The following is a 23495-nucleotide window of genomic DNA, read 5'->3' as shown; positions in this document are numbered from 1 at the left end:
AGACGAGACTGACGTGGTGCTTGTTAGTTGTTAATGCTTTTCCCCCTCCGAAGTGGTTGACGTTTTAGTGACGATGAACGGCACGATGTTTTAGCACTGAACTCTTATTTGAAGCCCAAAACCGGCCCATTAGTGCTTTTAATGGGTAATGAAGTTTCTAAATTTTAAGTTATTACAATTTTCTAATGAAGCTCTAATTTCCAAGTAATCAAAAGAACCTGGTTTCTAAAAATACTACAATGGGAAGGTTTCTGGTAATACAAAATTAATATTTATACGTTTCCTCGTAAAAAATAAATTTTGATTATTTCTCATAATTGTTCGAATCACTGAACAGGGTTTTTCTTGTTTTTACAATTCGTCTTATGTTTCAAATATTATGTCTTGATAAATAATTATTTTTCTCAACCACTAACGCGCCTAATGTGTGCGCGTAGGGTTTCATCTACCGAAAATAATATACATATACATATACAATATGACGATATTGGGCCATCAAAGATAACCCTAGCTTTTCTTTTCTGTGACTTCATCCCAATACATGGATAAAAATAAATAAATATTTTAAAAAAAAAATAAATATAGGACTTGCTTTAAAATAAAGTAACAACAGTAACAAAAAAAAAATACTGATAGAGCAAACATCATATCAACAACTACCAAAGGAGTCGACCGACGTTATCAAAAAGATAAATGGTCAAAGCTATTGGGGGACAGAACACTCAGTGAAAAGAAAAGACATCCCCACTTGGATCTTGTTGCTTTTGTTCGAGGAATGTCTTCCCCTTTTTTGTTTTTCCTTCATTCTCATTCTCTCTCTCTCTCTCCAAGTTTTGGATTCGATTCCAAAAGCTCATGTGTTGGCGGTGGTAGAACGATGATTAACTAAGTGCATTGCCTTGGTCATCACACTTGCTCTTGCTTGCATGCATGCACGACGTACGTCCACGTGGCACCTCTTGATATATATTACAGATAAGCATTGCATAATCATCAATCTAATAAGAATGGTTTCTTTAAGTTGCATTACCGTAGTGTTATATGAGGAACGAAAAATATACTCACTGTAAAATCATATAATTTATAACAAAAATAAAAGTCTAGAAGCATATTTATCTGAAAACGAAAAAAAAAATGACGAGGTGTGAATTTGAGAAAGATACCAACTTATAGTATGAAATGATCCAAATGATGATATGTTATTTAGTATAACAAATTATACGAACTAGAGCAAACATGTCCATGATCGTGAAAATCAAAAGAATATGTTTATTCCACGGATAATAATTAATATATAATATTAAAAAGATATAGTTATAAGGATTTGATATGATATAATTTGATCTCCTTTATATTTATATATATACTTAAAAAAATATGGTTATAAGATTCAATAGTTGGTGGTCTAGTGGTTGAAAGATGACAAAAAATCTATCTTCAAAGTTTTGGATTCGATTCGGAGAAGAGGGAACAATTAATTACGTGACTAAAAAATAATTTTGGATCTATAAAATTAAGTGGATCGAAGGACTAGTGAACTTCTTTATTATAAAAAAAGATATAGTAATAAAAAAATTATATAATTAATTATATAAACATTCGATAATATCTAATAGAAAATGTATACATAAAAAAAAATCGTAAGAATGGATAACAAGATTAAATATCACGTGAGACAGATCACATATATGTAACGTTAATGGCGAAAACCAACAGTCAGTGGAGTGCGTTGGGTTAACCGCAGTTTAGGTTTCGAGTTCCGCAAAAACAAAGAGAGGGGCATCTTTTTGGGAAAGCGGTTGTCGTCGTTTTCTTCCATTAGTCGAATTGAACAAAGACTTCCCCAATCTCAAGACCGATCTGATTCTCCTTGTTCCTCTCTCTCTCTCTCTCTCTCTCTCTCTCTCTCTCTCTCTCTCTCTCTCTCTCTCGTTTTTATTTTTGGTATGTTATCTTTGGCGGCATATATACCACCATCACAATACAACTATATTTTTCAATTTGTCTACAGCCACCAATTTCTATATATTAATTTCAAGGGACATATATATACTCCACTGTACTCTTTTCAGACATTCAAATATCCACTAAATTTAATTGGTCTATAACAATTTTGTTTCGTATCCAAGACTGTCATTAATACTTCGTACATATTTATATATAAATAATGGTGATAATATATAAATTTTTTTAAACAACTTTACTGGGTACAAAACCCTAATTTGACAAGGTAATAAAAAAAATGGGTCCGTACCCTCAAATGGGTTACATTCTTTCATGTGCGACGTTATATATATATATATATATGGCAATATATACACCTTATGGATCGTTGTATACTAAACTGTATCCTTTGCACATAATGTTATTGTCTACATGTATGATGTTTTATATAATATAGACTCGTTTTTTGTTTGTTCTTATACATAATATCCAGGTTAATTTTTTTTATAAATATAGAAATATATTACACGCTAGTCTTTTTCTCTTTAAAAAAAAAAGAAAAGTGTAAAACGGAGTGTATCAATCTGAATTATTCTCTTTAAACTTTTTTTTTGTTGTCAGAAATTACTTGTTTGACTGATCAATGGGATGTCTCTCTTGGCAAGCCAAATAAAGAACACCGTATTGCTTTTGATCATTACAAAGTATCTCGCCAGGGTACACACATACACATATACACATACATATATATATATATATATCTCTTCTTTATCTTTACCCCTTCTAATTACCCACAAAGAACTGTGTAACAATAACTTGTTTGACAGGGGAAAAAGATATACAAAATTGAAGTATAATAAGAAAATTATAAAACAAACTAACAAATGTTTATATATTCGTGTATATATTACTTGGAGAGACTGTAAGAGGCTTGGAAGATCCTTAGAAGACCGTGACCTCTCTTAAATCACGTGGGGCTCTTTTGACCAATCTCTCTGCCACTCCAACCACATATGATTATCCACATATATATGTCTATTACTTTTTATAACTGAGATCCATTATTTTGAATCCAAAATTAATGTCGGCAAGGAAAGAATATGATATATATATATATATAAGGTTTGACATAAATATAAAAAAAATGAGATGGTTATAGTTTTTCGAAACTAAAAAATTTGAATTCAAATTAAACCGAACCGAATTAAAAAAATCATCGAAAAAATGTATGTTTAGAAATAATTGTTTTTTATTAATAAAAATTGTATTCCAAACAAAACTGAAACGAATTGAATTAATATAAAATCGGATAGTTATAAATTTTTAAAATTGAAATAATTGAATGGTGATACAACCAAGTCGAACCGAAGTCGAAGTTTAAAATGTCCATCTTGTTAATATAAAACCTTTGCAGCACATATGACAAAAGCTGGTTTCTCTGATTGCACGTCATTATATGAAATAACGTTAAAAACTATATATTTACATGTATATGGAGTTAAAAACTATATCTAACGCGACATAAATCTAAAAACGATTTTTTTTATTTATTTAGGGTGATTCGAATACACTTAATATTATTTGATTTAAACCGATTATGTTATTGATTATCAGGTTATTAATTAAATTGGACATAGTCTATATACAGACATACGTGTGTGTGTTTTGTACGTTCCTGTCTCGAATTACACAAAGGCAACGTGGACTGCCTGTCTTGCTGACTCGTCTTCCCCCTTTGTCTCCACCTTATAAACCTACAAGACAGCACCAAAAACAGCAGCAACACACCACCTAAAATCTCAAAACACTTCTGTCGGAATCTCATCGAAGGGTTAATTCAAAACAAAACATAAGGATGGGTAGATTTTCTACGAGCTCATACCAGGAAAAGAACCCTAGGTTCTTCGCGTTATTCCCGCCCGAAAACGACGCCGTATTCGCCCCCTGCTCTTCTTCTTGCTCTCCTGTTGATTGCACTCTCTCCCTCGCAACACCCTCCTCCACCCCTCTAATCAGGCAAGAAGACAAGCATCTGTTCGGTTCCTCTGCTACTTCTAGTGGCATGATTGGATGGGATGACTGTAAAACGGCGTCGTATTTATCTGATCATCAACCTCCGAGGAGTGTTATCCGTGACGGGGATACCCTCCTTTCTCGCCGGTGTTCTAACTGCGACACCACCTCTACTCCTCTCTGGAGGAACGGTCCAAAGGGCCCTAAGGTATGATGGGGTATTCTTTGTGTAAGAAAAACTCTTATGATATGATACAAAATCACCATATATATATATATATATATATATGGACCAACCATAAGGATTATCTTTTTTTTTTTGGTTAAAGGAACCATAAGGACTATCTTAAGTAAAGAAAAAAACTTTATAACGATTTTGGGAATTTGGATATGCGTACGCATACTATATATTTATATATATTAAATGGGTTGTCTCTATTTTTTGTTTTTTTGGTAAAGCTCTATTTTGAATGTTAGTAAAATGGCTCATCTTACTCACCGAAAGTTTTTTTTAAAAAAAAAAATTCAATGTAGTCTCTGTGTAATGCGTGTGGAATCCGGTTCAAGAAGGAAGAGAGACGAGCAACCGCCGGAAAATCGAACTCCGGCGAAGGGTCATCGGCGGCGGAGGCGGGAGTACGGAATCAGACATATAACGGAGGTCCGAATTACAGTTATAATCACTGCTACGATTCATCGTCCACGTGGCACCACCAGACGACGCAGAGAGTTCCATGCAGCTATTACTCGCCGTCGACGAGCGAATATACCTTCATTGATGACGTCAGAGACGGCGATTCCGACGTCACCGCGGCTCCTTTCCTCTCTTGGAGACTTAACGTCGCCGATCAACTTTATTAGTCAAGACTCAAGAGACAGGGGCCAGGGGGATACTGAAACGACGTCGGTTACGTGGCTTTGGTTTTCGCCAAAGTCTTCTGCACGGTCAAACCCTTTAACATATAAACAAAATACACTATTTAGCTTTTTTGTCATCTTTATGTTTTATTTTCAGAGCTTTTGAAAGTTTTGTGTTAATGATACATACCGTATTATAGCCCTTTCCTTGTGCCTGCACTTAAATTTGACCAGGATCATGATTGCACAGATACATTCATAAATACATACGCATGCAGATACATACCTACATTCATACATACATAAACACATACGCGGACGACGTACGTATTTCTGATGGTGGGATTTAGAAATATGGTTCCTTTATAATATTTAAAGATCTCTAAGATTATGTTCTTTTACATTTTTAGCCGGTCCTTTCATTTGGAATCTCATTAGAATAAATCTTGTTAGAAAAATACTACGAAATCCAAAGTATATATATTTAAATCGATATGTTTTAAATGTTGCCGTATCTTTTTCTTCTGGAGTTTATTAGATATTCCTTTCATTTGATTTCGATATAGATACACTATATAATGTGATATTATCGATGGCATTGAGCCACCACCCGTTTAAATCTCACGCCCCAAAAATATTTCTACTGTCTTTTAACTGCAAGTAGATTATCTCGTGACTTAAAATTTAATTTGAATTGACAGATTTCAGATTGTATATAATAAAACAAATATAAAAAGGGAGACAAAAACGGGGGGAATTTGTCGTATTATGCTCAGATTGTGTCTCGGAAATTTGACCGTCGCTCGGCCCCTCGTGTGCTGCTCCTCGTACGTCTGCATGTGGATGTAAGTTTAAAAATTCTTTAAACTCATCTAAATCATGATCTTCAATATGCAACACTTTAACATACAATATCATAAATGCAGAAATAAAATTCTGAATCGGAAAAAATATACCTCCAGCCATTGAAATTGAGTTGAAATCTGAATACTTTGGTGCTTCTAAACCATGAGCAACACAATAACGATGGTGTATATTCTGAATGTTTACTTGGCTTAGGGACTTCAATATCATACGTAATCTTTATAGTCTTTTTCCCATCAAAAAAGATTTCAGTTAACAAGTGGTTATCAAAGACAGTTAGCAGAACATGGAGTAAATATTGGACCATCACCATAATGGGTACGGAAATTAATAAACTTCCTACATTATAGAAATTAATAAATAAAATAATTTCCAACATGTGAATCATATTTATCCTTTCTCATAATGTTTGTTTTTTTTCCTTGAATCTTTTAAAAAGGTTCTAATCCCTCCTGTCATTATAGTCCGGTTCGACTCAGGAGGAAATTGAACAGCAAACCGAAGATTTTAAGTGGATACCGTGCGTTTCATCGAGGAGGGTACTAAAGACATTTGATATCAGAAGGTTGTTAGACACCGTTCATCGTCTTCTTCCTCTGCATATAAGTTCGAGTTTCCTGCAGAAAAAAAGAGGCACGGTTCATTTTTCATTTTGGGTCGAGAGATTGCGATTCGTTCTGGGTTTTGAGCGCATTCTTGTTTCTCAAAGATCTGTAAAACTGATATAGTGAATTGTCGAGAACCTGCTCGGCCGTGAGTAGGATCACATCGATCCGAACACGTTAAAGCTTGTGTGTTGTTGTGTGCATTCGTTCAAAGAAAGTTCCATGGGAATCTGACGAAATCGACGGAAGCCGGAATGTTAGTTTCGGTACAAAATCTATATATAATACTCAAATACATCAATTTTCTTAGCCTTGGAAGGTTATGGGTCATATAGTCCATATTGGGTGGGCTCAACTAATATGTGCTTTGATACACTAATTTCATAATTGGAGAATTTATTGTCTAATATAGTATGTTATGGTAGAAAAATATGTTTAAGATCTAAAATATTGAGAAAAGAAACATAAAACCTCTAACAAAATTTAAAAGATAAAAAGCGAGAACGCAATATATACAAAAGACATTGAATTCTTTGTTACTATTTTTTTGGCATTTGATGATTCAGTCCTACGGTAGACTAAATATTCGTTGTAACACCAAATCGGATCGGTTCACCTCTAATCATCTAATTAAATTCAAACTCTCGGTCCGTTTTATGGCATTTAATATTCGGTATGGTTAAAAGCGAAAGGAAAATATGATTACGGGTATTTTTATGTTTACGTCTGCTTTTCTTCCGAGGTCTCGTGGAAAGGGACGCATAATCACACACGAATTAAATAAATTTAGCTATAATATAAAGATTAAGAAGACAAAAATGCATGACCAAGACTCACAAGTGTGAACATCCCGACAGAAGTAGGAAGTGCAGGTGATCCACAGTCCGACAACGTTGTATTTGTTACTTACACCCACCAAAATCTCTCTCTTACTTAGCCGCAAATTCAGGAGATTTCTTGCAAGAAAAGTAAACGCATCAGTATTTATATACATTTGCATGAACCTTTGACTAATTAGACGGACAAAAAAAGTGAAAATGTGAAAGGAGAAGACAATTGGATGAACAAAAGATAACAACTCAACACCAAACACGTATTTTTTATATATATATAAATTTCACCTCCATCTTTAAAATCCCCCTTTCCATTTGCTATTGTCTCTTCAAACTTATATCTCTCTATAAAAAAAAAAAAAAAAAAAAAAAACAAAACAGGGAGAAGAACACAATGGTGAACTTGGTCGCAGCCCAAAAGCCATTGTTGTACGGTCTCATGAAAATGGCCGGTGTCGTTCCCTACACCGCCCTACACCGTAGAGATCGAACCAGGAACCAAAATGAATTTCTGGGTCCCTAAACAAACTGTCAAAAAACCGAAAAAATCCGACAAAACCGGCGTCACGAAACTGGAAAAACCGGCTAAACCGGCCGTACTACTCATCCACGGTTTCGCCGCCGAGGGCATCGTGACGTGGCAGTTCCAGGTGGGTTCGTTATCCAAGAAGTACTCGATTTACATACCGGACCTACTCTTCTTCGGTGGGTCCTACTCCGACAACCCGGACCGGTCACCGGCGTTTCAAGCGGAGTGTTTGGTCAAGGCTTTGGGTGTTCTCGGCGTGGATAAGTTTGTCCTCGTCGGGTTTAGCTACGGTGGCATGGTGGCGTTCAAGATCGCGGAGATGTATCCAGATATGGTTCGAGCCATGGTCGTGTCCGGTTCGATATTGGCGATGACCGACACGATCAGTGAGTCGAACCTAAACCGGTTAGGGTTTTCTTCGTCGACGGATCTTCTCTTACCGACTTCGGTTAAGGGGCTTAGGGCACTTTTCACAATGGCTGTGCATAGACCCGTTTGGTTCCCGAGTTGCCTCTTTAAGGACTATCTTGAGGTACGTACGCACACAATTTAATTTATCTGTATTATCGTTGGATTTATAGTTATAAGATTCAAATGCTTATTATATGATCATAGGGATCACTTCAGTTGATTAGAGTGATTGCAATGAAAGTTTTTTTTTGTGTTGATAAAATTGCAATGAAAGTTAGGTGGAACTCGCAAAGTTTACGTGGTTCTGACTAAACTCGCAGAAACTACATGCATTATATACACACATATATATATATATATATTCAATATTTTCCCTCATTTTTCCTTGAGCTTTTTATAGATGATTAAAAATAACACTTATATTTCGTAGATTCCTACGTGGAAAATATGAATACAAAAGATCATTGGTAGGTGTGTGAACGACAAAAATATATTTAGATACTGTTCGTTCACCTAACATGCATTGTCCAAGGAAAAAAAGCATTACATCGAGAAGTGTGTCGGTTCATATAACTATATAGTATTTTTAGATATATAATGTTCATTCAACTAACCCTGCCTAATTAATCGTCCAATGTTAAGGTGAATAACCTTTGCCTATTTCATTGAATGTCGATGCTCGAGTAGTTCTTACACAAGATTTATATTTGAAAAAAAATATATGTTATTTTAATAATCCATAACGGTTATTTTGTATAAGAAAAATCATATACAAATACCTAAAATTTTATAAAAATATGAGATAAATACTGCTATTTTTCTTTCTTTATATCACTAAATTTAGAACGAATGAAACATATAACTTACGGAATATTTAATGAATTATTATAGTTGAACATTAACAAAAAAAATTGAAAATTTTGCAGGTAATGTTCACCAATAGAAAGGAAAGAGCCGAGCTCTTGGACGCTTTGGTGATCAGCAACAAGGACGCCACCATTCCCCGTTTCCCACAGGTATGTATGTATATGTGTATATGATACATATATACACACACACACGTGTGTGTATGCGTATATATAACTCATATACAGTAATTTTTTATGCTCATAGCTTATTTCAATGACACGCCTACTTACATTTATTTGTTAGAGAATACATCTATTGTGGGGCGAAGGTGACAAGATTTTTAATCTCGAAGTCGCCAAAAATATGAGAGAGTAAGTATATATATATATATATATCCATATAGTAATTTTATTTCCCTTGGAACCGAAAGTTATATCTTTTTCTACCACTTTTTATTATAGAAAAATATCATATAAATATCCCAACTTTTTAAAATATATCAAATAAATACCTTAATTTTTAATTTGACAATATAATATCACAAAAATTAAAAAGTGTCAAATTAATATCTCAACTTTTGTTCAAAACCCTTATACATTTGTTCAAATAAAGATAATTCACAACCAAAACCCTTATACATTTGTTCAAAAACGTCTAAATCGATTTGGATATTGGTTGGGAATTGACATAAATTTTAGAAGTTGAAATATTAATTTGACACAATTTCGGTAGTTGGTATATTAATTTAGTACATTTTAACATATTGTTAAACCAGGAATTAAAATATTTATTTGATACGTTTTAAAAAATTAGAGGTATTTATATGAGATTTTTTTTTATTATCATATTACAGTTATTATACATACTGTTTTTTTGGGATCGTGGTGAATTTAAATGTATTCAGACAGCTTGGAGAGAAGGCAACGATGGAGAGTATAAAGAAAGCAGGCCACTTGGTCCACCTGGAGAGACCTTGCGTCTACAATCGGCATCTCAATAAATTCCTTGCCTCTGTTCCCTCTGAAAACAAGACCGTCCAATAAAATTATAATATTATAAGTTATAATAATCCATCGAAATACATTATTATTATTATTATTAATATATTCAATATCGGATCATATAATAAGCTGGCGTACCTTGTTCGTTTGCCTCTGTGTTTTCCTATGATTAAAAAAAGATGTTATCCAAAATAAATACGATTTTAAAATTGATTGGATAGCATAGTGTCCAAATTAACTACTTTTTTTTTAAAATTATATTTTTAAATCCGAATAAAGCTAGTAACCAAAATGTAAACAAAATCTTGGCCCGGCGTTATTGGATCCTCGTTTATGCTTTTTTTGAAAAAGGCTAATTAATTTTCTAAGTTTACTATATGGCCTTCATACAAATGGGCCTCAAACTTATACCGCCTTTTTTCCCACGACCCTTGATAAAATGATAATTATAAACTTATGAATAAGAGCACGATTAAAAGGAGGGACCACTTATTTAGTTAATAATCGAACAAGCTAATAGAATAACACATAATCGTAATCGAATTAAATTAGATATAAAATTAAATAATTATAAAAAAAATTTAAAAATAAATCTCAATAGAAGAAACCGAATAAAAAATAACAAAAAAATCTTATTTTTTTTAACATAATCGAACCAAACTGAATTGGATTTAATATAGAAACTGAATTTTTTAAAATCGAAATAATCAAATTTGAATATAACCGAACCGGAACCCAATATAGGATTGAATTTTGGAGGCAAAGAGATATTTTCTGAGTTAAAGCGCATGCCCCCCAATCACATGTAGATTCGCACGTTTTTACGCATGCATGTTTTGATTTGACCTCATACTCATCGGCTCACCGGTTTTAATAAAACAAAATCCTCTCTCCATATCCTTATATGGCATGAAATATATTAAATTTATAAATTGTAGCTAAATATATATTATATTTTTCCGTTGATATAATGCTCATATGATATTGATACAGCATTGACCTCAATTCATCGATTAGTCATACCAACTTTGTAATTTCTTGAATTTATAGCACGGGTTTTAAATGTTTAAATTTAAAACAATTTTTTTATTATATAATCCCTCACAATGCGTTAACTGTTGCACTAAATGACAAAAACCGGCAAGATTACTTTAAAGCTTGAACACGCTTAATCGACTTTTGCTAATATTTGTTGACAAATATTGGGAAGATTTACTTTCGATTGTTTTTATTTTATTTTATCTATTTCGTAGTGTTTGTGGTTGTAAATTAATATAAGACGGTAAATTCTAGACCTAAAATAAGTAAATTCCTATTTTTCCGATTTGGTTTTAAATTCAAAAATATAAACAATAAAAAATATTGACGGTTTAAACCCAAAGTAAAGTTATAAAAAATGTAAATGTGATTTGCTGTAACTTACAAATATTTCGAAATACAACTTGTTGTTATACATTAATTACTTTGATTATTATACCAAAATTATACTCACCATAATATGACCAATCATCATAATATAGAAAACGTTTTCGAGATTTACAAATTTTGTTTTTACGAAATTAATAAATTTTGTTATTGAATGTGACATTTAACTGATAATGAAAATAGAGATGGATATAGAGTAACGATTTAAAGTTAAGATACACCAGAAAATCCAAAGCTTATGAAATCAAGCAGGAGATTACCACAATCTCCATGCCCTCGTTTATTACGTCAACATTTATTGATATGATTTTAATATGAATCGTTTGCCTCGGTTTTAAAATTAAATTTTGTTTGATCTATATATATAAAGGTTTTAAATTACACCATTTTTTATATAAAAAAAAAAATCTGCATCATTATTTTAGTTTTTTCTTAATTCTCCTTTTTTTTCACTTTGTATTTTCGAGATGTCGTGTATCACTAAAATCAAGGTCCAAAATATGAACAGCCACTTACCAATATTTGAGAAACAATTAATTAAGACTTTCTTAATTTTGGTCAAATTAAGGTAGACAATAGGACGGAATATTTCCACGTGGCGTTGTCCTGAGCAAGTATTTGGTGCATGCATACAGTAGTAACTACGAAACACAGCTAAGACAATATTAAATTAAATTAATCATTATTTAAAATATATTAATATTATAATTGCTTCCCACACAGCGTGATTACTCGGAAGTTGTTCCATAACTAATGTCATTGTGGATAATTTAAACAAAAGCATATATTCTGCCGCACAATGTTTATTTAGATCGATTACTGTACCAAATGATGAGTATTGATTTTATTTTTATTACTGAGAAATTTATCAATTTTATTCGTCAAAATAAAAATACAATGAATAGAGGTTGATCGGATACATTTAATACATCATCTATCTTACTTAACTTCTTTTAAGTAATTTTTAAAAAAATATGCAACACAGATTCTTCAACGCGACAATCTCTATCCTCATAAAATGGAGGTATAATAGGATCTAGGATATTAAAAAATATAGAGGTTGATATTTTTTTATTATATGAAAAAAAAGTTGACCTGCTTATATAAAACAAATTAACAGTTTAGTTACAAGTTTCAAAACAAATATTAAAATGTAAACAGAGCACGAATGTCAAAAGTAGGATCTAATTAGATTTGGTCGATTTTATGGTTTATTTTTTTATTCAAACTATTTTTATTATATTTTCAATGAGTTTTTAAAAGAAAATATGTTTTAAATATTTTACTAGAAAACATAATTTATTTTGCATTTATTGGATTTTCATTGACTCACTGTATGTGCATGTTACTTTGGAAACGGATCCAAGAAAATAGAAGAAAAAAATGAACAAAGGAAAAAAAAAGTGAGCGTCTGACATAAAACACATTCCTCCTCTTTTTTTTTTTATTGTTTTATTTTCACTTCCAAAGTCTCTCTCTCTCTCTATATATATATACATATATATATATATATGTATATATATATGTATATAGCCAGCGATTGCATTATGATACAGAGACGGTCCAATTTATTTTTTGGAAACGTGGGATGTGTATATAACATATAATGTTGTAACACAGAAAGAATCTCATTCCTTTCTTGCTCTATGCTTCGAATCTTGCTTCATAACTACAGATACAAAGCTTCTTCCTTTTTTTTTTGTTCACTGTAGTTTTTTTTTTGGTATTCCGGAATACAATTCGACCCTCGACCCTCGACCCTTGTTTTGCTTTTGTTATATCCGTATTATTACTTGTTCTATTCCATGCCCACTTACGGTATACGTACGTACGTGAGATTGCGGCTGTCTTGTATAAATACCGACCAATGTAGTTTCTCGACGCGGAATATATATATACGATGAGATTTTTAAGGGCATTTGATCGTAGAGGCATGTTTAGATGTATCAAAAAGTGAGTACAACATAGTGTAGTGCATACTTTAGGACCATACGTTTTATGTAATGGTGTGGGTTGACAGTACCGCACCACACAGAAATCGGTATTTGGACCAATGTGCAGTCTTCAGTGCCTGTGATGGAGAAATAACGTGACTCTCTCTCTCCTCTATCTCCGCAAATATCTCTCTCTCTCTCTATATATATATATATCTCCCTCTCTCTCTCTCTCTCTCTCTCTCTCTCTCTCTCTCCGTGTTGTTCGTTAGTGGACTGTGTTATGATCATTAAGGACCAAACCCACTTGCTCGCTTCACCATTTCCTGCATTCTACTCTCTCTCCCGGACATTGATGCGCAACAGGAAACGCGAGACAAACTCCCTCTCTCTCTTCTCTCTCTCTCTAAAACTTGGAATCTAGCTTGGGGTCTTCTTCTTGCTTTTCCCTCTGGTTTTCATGGTAAAGATCTGTGCTTTATAATTGTTTCATGCTGGGCATAGGCGCTTACGAAATGGGTCAGTTGATTTTTCCTTAATCAATTGCTTGCCGAGTTGAAAGTAATTAGTAGGTTTGGTGGGTTTGCACAGGAAAAAGATAAAAGTCAAAGAGTCAGAATTTAAAAGCGTGGGATGGGATTTTTTCTTCACGCTCGGCTGCTGATCATTTGCTGATTAAAGCTAAAAAGCTTAAAGCTTAGTGTTTTCCCTTCATCCATAGCTAGGGTTTTCATAGAAGATCACAAAAAAAAAGGTTTTAAAAAGATTAGGGTTTAATTAGAGGAGCTGAAGCTCGCAGATCAGGAAAAGATTCGATCGATCGATCGAGAGAGATGGAAGTGGGAGAGAAAGAGAAGGAGATGGAGATGCCAAGCTCCTTCAGATATTGCACTTCATCCACTGATCACCATGAAAGAAGAAGAAAACCCGCAACAGATCACCAAACCCTATATCACCACCATCGCCCTCCTCCTCCGCATATCTACCATGAAACCGCCGAGAAGAACAAACCCACAAGCAGAGATTCGGACTCGGACCCGGAACCGGAACCGGTCTCTGCAACTCCGGTGTCTCCCCTTCCCAGATCATACGCAAGACCCTTTCCTCATCTTTATCAGCAGCAGCAGCAACAGGTGAGATACAGAGAATGCCAACGGAACCATGCTGCTAGCTCCGGCGGCCACGTCGTCGACGGCTGCGGTGAGTTCATGGCAGCCGGCGAAGAGGGCACGCCGGAATATCTCCGATGCGCCGCTTGCGACTGTCACCGGAGCTTTCACCGGAGAGAAATCGACGGAGAGATTACGCTGAATCTCAACACGTACGGACACTACAGCGTGGTTGCCACCGGAAACGTGTGGTCCCAGAGAAACCTAGTGTCCCCTCCTCCACAACACCAGCCAACCCCTCCGGGTCTCCTCCTCCATCACCACCACCACGTGTGTCCGATCATGATGAGCTTCGGCGGCGGCGGAGGACCGGCGGAGTCATCGACGGAGGATCTCAATAAGTTCCATCAGTCTTTGGGAGCTATTGGAATCGATCAGCTTCAGCAGCCGAGGAAGAGGTCTCGGACAAAGTTTAGTCAAGAACAGAAGGAGAAGATGGAGGAGTTCGCGGACAAGATCAGTTGGAGAATAACCAAGCAAGACGAGGAAGAAGTTCAACGATTCTGCTCGCAAATCAATGTGAAACGACAAGTGTTCAAAGTTTGGATGCACAATAATAAGCAAGCATCGAGGAAGAAACACATGTAAGATCATATACTCAAAAATCTCCGGTCTTGAAGAGATTTGCAATCGGAGAAGTAGAACAAAAACATTTCAATGGGATTGAATTCAGAATCTGCGTGTAAGTACGTATAATATATCAGGCAGTTCTTGGGTTCTAACATGATTCCACCATATACACGGTCGGGAAAGTTATTACATCAACCCCTGCCACTACAGGTGGGAATACATATACATATACATATGTGCGTCTGTGTACATTACATACTTCTCATAATCTCGACCATACATTCTTTGGCATCATATGCTGTGTCTGCTGCCCCCCCCCCCCCGAAATTTTGAATTCAAAGTTTCCATAACCGGTTTGGGAAACCGGGCCGCTGCGTAAACCGGACCCAAACTTAAAAGTCCAAAATCCGTTTATAAATTCTCAGAGAACAAAATCTTGGAATCTTCTTTTGCATAACGAGTGATCAAAAGCTAGAGACGGGCAAAATTTATTAATGGGCTTATACATGGGCCTTTATATGGGCCGTTAAGAACCATCTGTATCAGCCCGAGATTTAACTCGATCCATTTTTCAAGCAATTTTCCAAAATTTTGTCAAAATTGTCTGGAAGAAATGGGTTTTGGGCAAAGGATTAAAGATACATTATTACCCAAAAAAAATCAAATTAGAAAATAGCATTTTGTTTTTTTCCCGCTCAAATTGAGTTTAATAGTTGTTTCAAAATTATACAGTACACTAAAATTAAAATATTTTTCAGATATATTCACTTAATAATTGCTGATATTTAAACATTCATTTCCGCGGGAAAAGTTCATAAATTTGGTTTTTTTTTCACATAAAAAAAAATACACAGAGGGAGTTGCTTTCATGGATAATTCAAAGCAACTCGTTACATAGTTGACTTAAGATTGGAAGATCATGCAAAAGAATACACTTAATGCATATATTATGTTTTTAATATAAAACCAGATGGATGGCCAGTGAAAATGTTTGAAATCTGGAAGAAATATTTTGTTCTCCACTCATCCACAAAGGGTAAAAAGAACAATTCCAAATTCTATATTTATAGATAAGTAAATTAATAATTTAAAAGATTATTCGACGGTCCACGTTGTAATAAATAATCAAGTGATTGAATTTCGACCAGTAGATAACGAAGATTGTTATGAAAAATGTTTAGCCGTAAATAGACGAGTGATTATATTCTAAGAATATCTTTAGGCATTTATTTTAATTATGCACTTTATCAATCCACTACTAAACCTGTCTGATAATTAAGTTTTGGTGGAATTTATATAATTAAGATTCCATGTTTTGATTTGTTGTTTTTTCTTTTAAGGGGAAAAATTATCGAATAATCGTCTCTTTTTTACTGTGGTTAACCCCACGAGACAACCATCATGTTCAACTATCACAATCTTGTATTAATATAAGGTATTTTTAGGGTAGGATGGATACATGAAGCTTCGATTCTGTTCTATTTCATTTGAATTTGTTTTTTCTTGAAAAAATATTCAGTTTAATTGATATTTTTTTATATTCCATTTCACTTAATTTATATATATATATATTTACAAAAATTGTATCCAAGTTTTTTTAATAATAAAATCGAATTCGATTTCAATATTATTGGATTAGATTTTACATTCGTAACATGCATTACGAAAACTGAGGTTACCATTGGGCTAGGCTATATATATACACACACTCAACTAATATATACAAATAAATGTTACATTGACATATTTGTAATGATAATGGCTAAGAATTCTTTGGTTCCCATACACCATGCACAGTAATCTTTACTATGTTTTTTTATAATATGTGATTTGTCAAGGGTGTAATCTTTACTATGTTAAATGATTACAACGATTTATACGTAGACATTTATTATCATTGTTGTTGTTGTTGTTATTATTATTATTAATCGAAGTCTATATATATAACGTTCTTTTCGTATACATATTTGTCCGCTTTAGTAACATATTACGCCATAAAACGACGTTTCTCTTTTTTTTTTTTTTCGTTGGTTTCAGCAGACACTAGCACAAGCTCGACTTTCACAATGTCCATATGACTAATTCACATGAGTTCTTTGCCTTCTCGATATATATATACATATGTATGTATGTATGTATGTATATGTGTATATATATTTCAGGTAATGATATTAATGTATATGGTCGTTTGTGATTATATATATCAGAATTGATAAGTCACATGCATTGGCTAACTTAGCGGCGGTATGGGGGGGGGGGGAGTTCTTACATAGTGGAAAGCCATACAGAAACAAAGAAAAAAACATGGGCAGACAATACAATACAGTTTTGGAATCAGTTTACGTTCCTCCCTGTTTGGTTCTTGGGGAAACCGTGCTGGTTATACAGAGGAACCTGCAACATGCGAAATTCCAACAAGAAACTGCGTTCAGGACAATGGAATCAGTATATATGATAAGGATAGAGCCACAATGTCACTCCCTTGTGTTATGTTAGGACAACGGAATCAGTATACAATGGCCTATATTTTGGAATTATATATATATATACATATATATATATATATATATATCGCGTTTGTTTCTCTTCCTCGATGGATTAGTTATTGCATTTGGTTCGACAAGGGTCGTGGCCAATTTATCCAAAAGGATCGTGTCATTGGATTGTGGGGCAGTGACTTTTTTTTTTTTTTGCGTTCATGATTATATATATATATATATATATATAGAGAGAGAGAGAGAGAGAGAGAGAGAGAATAGGCATGGGACAGCGGCTTAATGATCTGTTTCAAGAGGTCGACAAAACAAGCTTTTGTATCACACTTTTCCTAGATTGCTTTTCGACCCCACATATGTGGAGCTGCTAAATAAGAGGAATATGAAACAATGGTCTTCAATCTTATTACTCAGAATATATATATATGTGTATATATGTATTCAAGCAGAGAGGGGGTCATTATGTTACCTTCAGTTTCTAATTATTACCGCTTGTACGGTAGTTTGGATGCGGATAGCGTCCCGACTCAATGTCATTGACGTCCCTAATGAGAAGCTCGTAGTGTCGCTTCACCTCCTCAGCCGATTTTCCTCCCACCGCTTTGGCAACGTTCTGCCAACGGTCGGGCGTGTCCTTGTCGTATATAGCCAGAGCCCTTTCGAACAGTTTGTTCTGCTTGGCGGTCCAAGACGAGCTCGAGCTGCGGTAGGAGCTCATAGAGTTTGAAGCCATCACACTGCAAAAGAATGTATGTATGTAAGCTCAAAACCCGGATCAAGATTTCGAAAACTATGAACCCGAGGAATCGGTTTTTGGTTCGATCATATAGCTAGGGAGAGGGAGCTCCTTATATGTAGGAAGGCGGGGAAGCAATGGTGGGGTAAAGCCAGTTGGAAGAATATATACTTCCAAAGGTGAGACCTTTATAGAGTGACCCGTTCCTTTAGCAGCCACGGAAATAATATATGAGCGAATTGGACAATGAGGAAATATATGCAAAATCAAACGAATGAAATTAAGCAAAGCGAGAGGGGGCGTTAGTCTCTAAAGGGCGCAAACTTTCTTTTTTTTTTCCTTAGCAGAATGAGATTCTTTGACCTTACAATAGGGGAAAAAAAATCAAGGTTTCCTCTTTCTTACAATTTCGTATTATTTCCGTACAGTGGGAGTATAGTCCGTGGCCCGTGTGCATATATACTAGTATTGAACTTTAAAACAACATTTGATATTTGCTTTTTTTTCCTTCAAAATTAGAAGATTAGAGGTGAAAACTGTTAAAATATATCGATTTTTGAAGAATATTACAAAATATATCGTATAATAGATATTTTGTCAAATACAGAAAATATATATTTAAAAATATTTATTATTATATTTAGTTTAGTGAATTATTCATCTTAAAACTCTTATTTATTTCTATATTATTTTGATTATTAATAAAAAAATCATTATGCAAATTCCTACATAGTATTAGAGTTTCTCAATTTTTCTAGTTTGTTGATATTTTTATAAAGAAAATAGTTTCTGATTTTTTCTAGTTTGTTGATATTTTCATAAAAAAAAAATGGTGGTTGATAATGAGAATACAAATGAAAATGATAATGATATACCGATATAATGATAATATCATTTTGAGTTATTTTTTTAAGAATAAAAGAGTTATTTTGTTTTCTTTATGGTCTTCATTGAGCTTGCGATTATGCTGCATTTCAACTGTAGAATGAACGACGTACATTTTTATCGTATAGTTATTTACTTCCACCGCGTCTTCGTCTCAAAAGATTTTGACGGCCTCTTTAGATTTTCACGAAAACTCGTTATAGGTTGTCATAATCCGATCCAATCTCTTGTCTATCGCATCTTGTAATTAATTAGGGGTGTCAATTTGGGTCCGAAGTCCGAGACCCGAAGCCTGGTCCGGTTCAACCCAAAAATTAGCGGGCTTTGGACCTAAGTTTTTCGGCCGGAAAAAAATCAGGCTTTCGGACCAGACTCGAATCGGGTTTAGGACTCGAGTCAGACCGGTCCGAAAGCCCGATATTTAAAAAAAAAAAAAGAGAAAAAAATAAGAATTACAAAGGGATTTGCGCGGGCTGATCCGGTCCGGTCTGATCCGACCCGAACCGAACCTAGTATATATAAGATCGGGCTTCGGGCTTAACTTCATAGATCCGAAAAAAATCGGGTCGGCTCAAACCCAAAACCTTCGGGTCGAGTGCAGGCTCGAGCCAGGTCGGACTGGGCCAACCCGATTTGGTGTTCCATATATATTTTCCACCAACCATGCCAACCTAAACGAGAGTGAACATATAATACACATCAACACTTGTACGTTGGAACAAGATTCTAAGCATCTCATTACCAATATCAAAGCATATATAGATAAATAGATATCCTTTCTTGGCCTTATGGAGGAAGACGAACACTGAAAACCCTTTCCTCTATCACCCTTTTCGTGACGAAATGTGAATAGTGGAATCAAAAAATCTTGATGGATTCGCTGAGAAACGTTGTTAGAGAGATCATAAATTATCGTTTGGTGTATGGTGAAAACTATATAGTAAGTATAGGTATTGTTACTGCATGCATGGAGACGTGGTCTCTTCCAGTAACTTCTCCCTCGCCCCAAACGCAAGAAGGAGCCGCATATTTTATGAGAATATTCAGGTGTTTTTTTTTTTTAAATTTCAGGTTGCAAGTTACATATATATATATACATATATACGTGCAAGTGGGTAAAGTTCGAAATCTTGGGGAAGATATCATGGATGAATCGTATCGTTGGAAATCTCTGCTCAGACTCCTCCTTGTGTGTGCGCTTCGTGATAAAAACATTCTCTTGGGAGATACCCTCTCTCTCTCTCTCTCTCTCTCTCTCTCTCTCTCACACTTCCCCCACTCCCCAACTTGTTCTTGTGGAATCACCAAGTGGATCCATACCTTCACCTCTACGCCTCAACAATCCACCACCCTCTTAATTTAATCTCTTTATTTTTTTTAATTGTTTATTCCATCACCTAATTTGTATAAAAAACCATTTCTGTAATATCGGTCCAATTTTTGAAATTGTTATCAAGAGAAATGGGTTTTGCTGAAGAAAAGTTTGGGTGTGTATATATGGTAGTTTTTCATTCAAAACCCTACGAAATAAAATAATGGTCGAGGGTTAATTTAGGGTTTGCAAAAAAAAAAAGGGGGGGGGGGGGATAATTGCTGACGTGTGGAATCGCCATTAATAACATTAGATCTTTATATCGTCGTCATGTACCATTGGTTGATGCTTTCCATAAAGGCCAAATTCTCTCTTGGAAAAGTAGATAATTAAAATAAATATGATTTAATTTGATTAGATTCCGACCGATCTTATATGCTTCCCCTAAAATCCTCTCTCAACGTATTAAATTTGATAAACCTTTGGAATCAAACATATGTTTAAATGGCATTATTGTGGCCACTTAAGCTTTGTTTTTTTTTTCAAGTGCAAATAATATTCTGCTTGCATAAGCATGAGAACCCAAACTTTTTACATCCTTTTCGTTTTTTTAAATATTTTTTTCCTCAATAAATTGTTCGAATGGACTATTTGCGTGCAAATAAATATTATAAATGGATTTTTCCAAAAAAAAAAAATATTATAAATGGATAACGTACTTATGGTTCTACCTTCTCAAGAAACGAAAACACAACAAAGGGTAGTTTAGGAGTCGAGATTTCGTGTTTTACCGTCAGTTATAAAAAATTTCTTTATTTGATTTTTTGTTGGATTTTATTTTTATTCATATTTTTATATTTTATTCAAATTACATTCGGGTTCGCTTTTTATTAAAAAAATATTTTTTTCTCTCTTTTTTTTAATATCTTTGTTATGTTTTCTTATTTAATTTAGTTTCAGTTTTTTTTTTTAAAAAAAATTATATATGTATTCTAGAGATGTTAAATGGGTTGGCCCGGTTCGGACCAACTCGACTCGTCACGAGCTCGCCATTTTATTGGCTCAGACCAAACCGAACCGTTTGTAAATGGGTTGAGATTAAGCGGCCCGAACCGGTTCGCTAAAACTCGTGGGCAAACCGAGCTGGCTCGCACGCTAAAAAATACAAAACAATGTAATAAATCGTGCTAAAATAATCAGTTAATATGAAAAAATCTTATAAAACATTACTAATAATGTCTTAATCCATAAAAAATAGGAAAAATCCAAAAAAAAAACATTGAACTTTACAATTTTGACAAAAAAACACTAAACTTTAGTTTTTGTCAAATAAACATTAAACTTTTTAAACCAGTCTAAAAAAACACTGAACTTTTTAAACGATCCAAAACAAACTTTTTTGCGATTATCAAAAAAACACTGAACTTTTTTAGTGATCCAAAAAAATTCATGAACTTTTTCCGATTGTAAAAAAAACGAAGTAAATTAAATAATCTGATGTGTTTGCATATAATTGAGCCCCGTAATTCATTTTGTTTATTTTGACAATCGTAGAAGAGTTAAGTGTTTATTTTGTCAAATTTAAAAAGTTTAATGTTTATTTGATAAAATAAAAAATTCAGTGTTTTTTGGTCAAAATTGTAAAGTTCAGTGCTTTTTTGGGATTTTTTCTAAAAAATACTAAAAACTTATATAAATTGTTACCAATAAAAGATAAAACCATTACGAATAATGTATAAAATCATTCATAAAAAATAGGATTAATAAAAACTAAGAAAGGATGCGGCTCGCGGCCTGGTCCAACTCAAACCAGCCCGACTCGTCACGAGTTCGCCATTTACTGGCTCAGACCATATCGGACCGTTTGTAACGGGCTAAAAAATGAATGATCCAACTCGGCACTAAACGGTCTGGTTCAGGACCGGCTCGCGAGCCGACAGCCCATTTAACATCCCTAATGTCTTCGCCTTAAATATGATGGCATGTTATTCAGTTCAATTTAATTTTTATACTCCAATCCGATCATAAAGGGGTGGCCTCAGTACTAGTTTAACTGATTTTCCTAGAAAAATTATTTTAAAAAATAAAATAACTAACTCAGATTCATTTTATTTAGAGTTTTTCTTGTTCGAGAAAAATAGAGATTTGGAGATTTTCGATGTCAATAAGATTTAAAATCTTAGTTATAAGTTAGAGATAATGGATCTCATATATTCCAAAGAACCATAAAAGACTTTAAGCGAATAGTCGGAACTAAACTTGAAATTAGAGATGAACGTTTCGAGATCCGGTTAGAGAATATATTCGTATCAAATTAGAAATGAATATTAATCGGTTTTGTTTTAGTGTCAGTTCATTTCGATTCGTTTTCATTATACAAGTATCAAAACTTGATATTTACAAAGAAATCATAAATAATTCGAGTGTTCGATATTTTATCGGTTTATTATTTTGGATATAATTTATTCGATTCTACAAAAAAATATACTAAATTAATACTGAATAATTATTGGCTCGATTCGCAATCTAGTTAAATTCAAACATTAATTTAAAATATATTTCCTCTTTCTTTTTTTTTAAACCACACGTTTCTTTCTCCTATTGTACCCGACCCACCCAAATAAAAAACTTCATAAAGGAAGCCCATTAAGCAAATAAATGAAGCCTATTAAGCTAAAACTGAAGCAGGATTTGGTTCCATTAGGCCCATTAGGCCCAATTATGAGCCCGTTTCCCATCATTAAGGCCCTAGACGTTCCTTGCTGTGATTTGGTCACAAATGATCTATCTTACAGAAATAGAATAATAAAAAATTCAACAAGTATTATTTTTTTAAAACAAAATAAAAATTGAAACCCGAAAATAAGTGAATCGTACCCGAGAAATATATCTAAGATAGATCTTTATACGAAAATTCAAATGTGTTTTTGTGGTTGGTCTTAGAATATTATTCGTATTTAACTTTATCAAATTCATAAAAAAAGAACCAAATTCTTGTTCCCAATTTGGTCTAATCAAAAAAATTATGAAAAATCTTTTGTCTCTCTTTAGATTTATATTAC

The 23495-nt window shown here is 33.8% G+C and overlaps 4 protein-coding genes across 4 annotated transcripts; 3 read left to right on the top strand and 1 right to left on the bottom strand.

Annotated features, from left to right (window-relative positions):
• The first annotated feature begins 3720 nt into the window (after positions 1 to 3720).
• On the top strand, positions 3721 to 5027 carry LOC104819784 (GATA transcription factor 19-like). Its single transcript, XM_010550028.2, has 2 exons — positions 3721 to 4165; positions 4492 to 5027. Exons 1-2 carry the CDS (start codon positions 3800 to 3802, stop codon positions 4816 to 4818), a joined length of 693 nt encoding a protein of 230 aa, XP_010548330.1. The 5' UTR covers positions 3721 to 3799; the 3' UTR covers positions 4819 to 5027.
• A 2421-nt stretch (positions 5028 to 7448) lies between these two features.
• Positions 7449 to 10145, top strand: LOC104819783 (epoxide hydrolase 4). Its single transcript, XM_010550026.2, is given in 5 exon segments — positions 7449 to 7586; positions 7588 to 8178; positions 8984 to 9073; positions 9210 to 9277; positions 9811 to 10145. Coding segments are annotated over 5 exon segments (963 nt in total). The 5' UTR covers positions 7449 to 7511; the 3' UTR covers positions 9950 to 10145.
• A 3373-nt stretch (positions 10146 to 13518) lies between these two features.
• LOC104819782 (zinc-finger homeodomain protein 6-like) lies at positions 13519 to 15110 on the top strand. The gene has a single exon (XM_010550025.2). The coding sequence runs from the start codon at positions 14100 to 14102 to the stop codon at positions 15021 to 15023; it is 924 nt and encodes a 307-aa protein (XP_010548327.1). The 5' UTR covers positions 13519 to 14099; the 3' UTR covers positions 15024 to 15110.
• A 2129-nt stretch (positions 15111 to 17239) lies between these two features.
• LOC104819781 (protein RADIALIS-like 3) lies at positions 17240 to 18337 on the bottom strand. The gene is made up of 2 exons (XM_010550024.1): positions 17970 to 18337; positions 17240 to 17399 (listed from the first exon to the last, which is right to left on the bottom strand). Exon 1 carries the CDS (start codon positions 18231 to 18233, stop codon positions 17979 to 17981), a length of 255 nt encoding a protein of 84 aa, XP_010548326.1. The 5' UTR covers positions 18234 to 18337; the 3' UTR covers positions 17240 to 17399; positions 17970 to 17978.
• Between the last annotated feature and the right edge of the window lie 5158 nt (positions 18338 to 23495).

This window comes from Tarenaya hassleriana, unplaced genomic scaffold (assembly GCF_000463585.1).
Source record: "Tarenaya hassleriana unplaced genomic scaffold, ASM46358v1 Cleome3, whole genome shotgun sequence".
Taxonomy (NCBI): Eukaryota; Viridiplantae; Streptophyta; class Magnoliopsida; order Brassicales; family Cleomaceae; genus Tarenaya; species Tarenaya hassleriana.
This window is presented reverse-complemented; position numbering and strand designations above follow the sequence as displayed.